The sequence below is a fragment of the Diorhabda carinulata genome, chromosome 6, assembly GCF_026250575.1.
Source record: "Diorhabda carinulata isolate Delta chromosome 6, icDioCari1.1, whole genome shotgun sequence".
NCBI classification, from domain to species: Eukaryota; Metazoa; Arthropoda; class Insecta; order Coleoptera; family Chrysomelidae; genus Diorhabda; species Diorhabda carinulata.
This window is the reverse complement of record NC_079465.1, coordinates 20,600,143-20,603,931: the sequence shown is the minus strand read 5'-3', so window position 1 is coordinate 20,603,931 and position 3,789 is coordinate 20,600,143. Positions and strand designations below refer to the sequence as shown.

Here is a 3,789-nt window from a genome sequence, read left to right as displayed (position 1 = left end):
GTATTTTAGTACTAGGTTACTCTTCCCTTAAGTAACTTGTGATACATGACATTTTTGTTTTATTATCAGGCGCAAAAACAAACAACGCAGATGATCTTCCGACCCGTGAATATGCCACATATAATTGACCATGGGAAAAACATGGATGTTCTAGATTCAAACCACAAACTTTTAAGGATTGGCCTTGTGATTTGTTGATGGTCATGGCAAATGCAAGAAGGATCGGAAATTGAAGTCTTTTAAATTCCAACGGCATATCGGTTGGGATCATCGAGATCCTCGGAATGAGAACTTCCCCACCTTTGAATTTTCCTTTCAGTATCGTCGCGTAAATTACATTGTTCATCAATTTTCTAACCACCAAACGCGTACCGTTGCACAGTTTTGGTTGGTTTATGTTTCGAAGCATGATTACTACGGAGCCAACCTTTAGGCGTAAATTGTGCGGTAGTAAGCCAGGCACATCCAAGGATTTTAAAAATTCAATTGGATAGTTGATGGCTTCATCTTCATTTGTAACGAAGTCAATAGATTTAAATGAATGCGTTGTTCCAATGATCTTATTTTGAATTATGTAGTTCAGGCCATCTACATTTTTATTCTTAGCAGCTAAAATTGATCGCTCACTCAACCATTCATTATTTTTGTAGTTAGAAATGATGTTTGGAAATATGTTGTGGATAAGTTCGTTTTTTGATGAGACAAAATTATAGAAATTATTTGGAAATGATATCAATCCGTTCGATTCATCGACAGGTACTTGACTATTACCGATAGTCAGCAATTGCTCAGAGAAATCTTCAGCAGATGCATCATTAAGCATCTCTGACAACAAACATGAGAGTAGCAGAATGTTTGTTGTCAGCTGCAGTTTCTTCACATAGCGCCATAGATTCGACGATTTGAGGCAAGCGTTTATTTCGTCGGCAGCCGTAGATCTTGGAACTGGTAGCGGAAATCTCCAGATAGTAAAAACCATTGCTCCTCCAAAACATCTCGGGTCATTGCGTAAATCTTTCAATATTCGGTTAAGTGCTTCTAATGCACGTTTATGCGCCATTATACTTTCGTCCCAGATAATGATTTTCGATGCCAATAAAACTTTGGCAATTGCTGAGTTTTTTGCTATATTAAACGTTGGTTCTTCAATAGTTTGAAGATTTAACGGTAATTTTGATGCTGAATGCAACTGCAACCGCTATGTTGGATCTCGCACGAACAGTGGCTGAATCTATTGACATGAGGAATGTCTTACCTGTTCAACAAGGGGCATCTAGGATATATAAACCACCATTTCCATCATCGATTGCCTTCATTAAAGTATCATAAACTTTCTTTTGTTGGGAATTCAACAGGGGTACATTCGTTTGAACTACTAAATCTAATTCGTGGTGATCATATTCACGTTCCCGTTCCAATTATCGATTAAATGCGTCATTCATTTCACGATTTGGCGCTGGCATTCCTAACCTGATTAATAAATTACCGCACATGAGGTAACACATATCTTCGATCAAGAGTAAAGCACGATTATGTGTTCATTCATTCATCTCAACATCGTGATTTCTGGAACTGACACGAATTTGATGTAAAATATCTTCTGACATATTATTCTTGTATTTGTGCCACAGGTTACATGAGTTTGATGGAAAGCATGTCGAAATTATGATAGAGAATAACATGCATATCTGACTTGGAGATGCAGAGATAATGGCTTCAGCGATTGTCATATCCCAATGGGTATCATTTTCTAATAAGTTCAGTTCTTCACATGCAGCACGATATGTTGGGAATATTACACCATTAACAGTTCTTAGTGTCTCAAATGACGGTGGACCACGCACATTTACCAGCAACAACCGCAAATAGAAACAATCATCATTCTTTGGATGAACTGTATACATAAAACCAAGAGCATCAGTAGAACGCACATTCGGATACCCAGGAATCGCATCGCCTTGCTTCCGTCTTTGAAAATTCTTCGATGAAGCATTCCAAGTATAATAACGTGGCATCTCCGAGTAAAGCAAAGTTCGTGCAAACGGATCGCTTTGTCAGATCGCAAAGAAACTGGTCAATGCTGGAAGTATTTCAACACCTTTCATAGTACTTATTCGAAGCTGTGAAATATACTCGTTGACCAGGGAATGCGAATATACGCCAAATCGCTTCATTACAGTTCACATAACGACCATTTGATAGCGTGAAATTTTATCGTTAGTATTTGAGGATTGCAATCCAAAAACCGATTTATTGATGCCTTTCGTGACATATTTGCAAATATATTTTATGGACTTTACTGAATTGCAGTACTCAACGTTATGTCTTGAACGTTTTAGAAATATGGAACAATCCAACTGTAGTCGACAATGAAATCCATTCTTTTCACTTTTGTTGTGACAGTTCGACCGTTGTCATCTGGTGATCGACGCCAATACAGCGGATAACCATCGTTACCAGTGACGGTGTCCGCCGTATATTTCCGTGGATATCTCGCTTTTGCCATTCGATTGTATACATCCAGCATCGAGTATCTCCAAAGAGGCTTTGTTTAATAATCAAGTTCATCAGGGACCGAATTTTTTGCCTGAATATACGTGCTGTGATGTCGTGTCTATCACTTGATAGACGGGAAGCAGCAATTGAATGATTTCTATCCATTTTGGATTACAAGTAAAAGTAATAAATAGATCTGGCCGACCGTAATGTCGAACATATGTCATTGCATCTTGCGCATATTCATGCATATGACGTGGACTAGGACTACCAATGTACGTCGCCAGCAGGATAGTCAATCGACCAATATTAGCTGCATTTCCTTCGGTACTAACTGCATCACGTAAATGGATGTACTCCTCAGAACGCAGTTTGGCTTGGTTCAACCTAACGAAAGTTAAACGTTCCGTTTCTATTTTGACATTCATGTCGACGTAATACTGCTGAAACAATCTACGAAATCACAGCAAATAGTTGTCAGCATTTTGACGAATCATCAAACAATATGCGTAATAATTCATTGAGCTAACTTTGTAGTTTCTTCACCTGAAATTGAAACAGTAGATTTAATATTTCGTATGTCATTTTTTTGCATAAGTAATTATTATTACCGGTTGCCAGCCATTTGTCTAATAAATAAAATAAATTATGATATTGATACTCACCATTCAATGGATTTATCATTTTGATATTAAAATAATATCCATCTTCTCCTTGCCAAAACATCAGCGGGTATTGCAATGCGTCATATGATCGATGTGTTTCAGATATTTGTTGCAGTTGCCCAGTATCGCGACGTGTAAGCACAATATCGCGTGTTTCCAATTATTCACCAACAATCAGGATGGCAACTACATCTATTGTTGGAGCGTTAAATGGACGTTCATGTGTTCCAGATGGTCGTTTATCTGCTTTAATGACAACTTTATAGTCATTATTTGGCATGCGCTCTAAAGCACTCTCAACCAACCTGACCAACGCATGATGTTCATGAAGCAGTTGCTGCAAGTCTTAAAGAATTGCTCGCTTCATTCCTGCATTGATCTCTTGACTTCGATCAAGTTGTTCTTCCATGTTGCGCATGAAATATATTTTTAAAAATTTATGCTGTGCATCTTCGAGAGGTAGTAATGATCCAATTCGATGGTAAATCTGTTCTTGTATCTACAAAATAAAAACCAGTCAGTATTAACTGAGTTATAAACACTTTTTTCGGTGTGTCAGTAGAGTTCAGAATTAGCAAATATAATACGTACGAATAAGTAAAGTAAGTTATTCTTTAACTATATTCTA

The 3,789-nt window shown here is 37.5% G+C and overlaps 1 protein-coding gene across 1 annotated transcript; it reads right to left on the bottom strand.

The window, feature by feature from the left end:
- Positions 1 to 1,455, bottom strand: LOC130894919 (ATP-dependent DNA helicase pif1-like). The gene has a single exon (XM_057801959.1). The coding sequence runs from the start codon at positions 1,058 to 1,060 to the stop codon at positions 17 to 19; it is 1,044 nt and encodes a 347-aa protein (XP_057657942.1). The 5' UTR covers positions 1,061 to 1,455; the 3' UTR covers positions 1 to 16.
- Positions 1,456 to 3,789: the final 2,334 nt, after the last annotated feature.

Coding starts and splice junctions, on each gene's coding strand:
- LOC130894919 (XM_057801959.1), bottom strand. CDS start 1,060: ATGGCGCATAAACGTGCATTAGAAGCACTTAACCGAATATTGAAAGAT.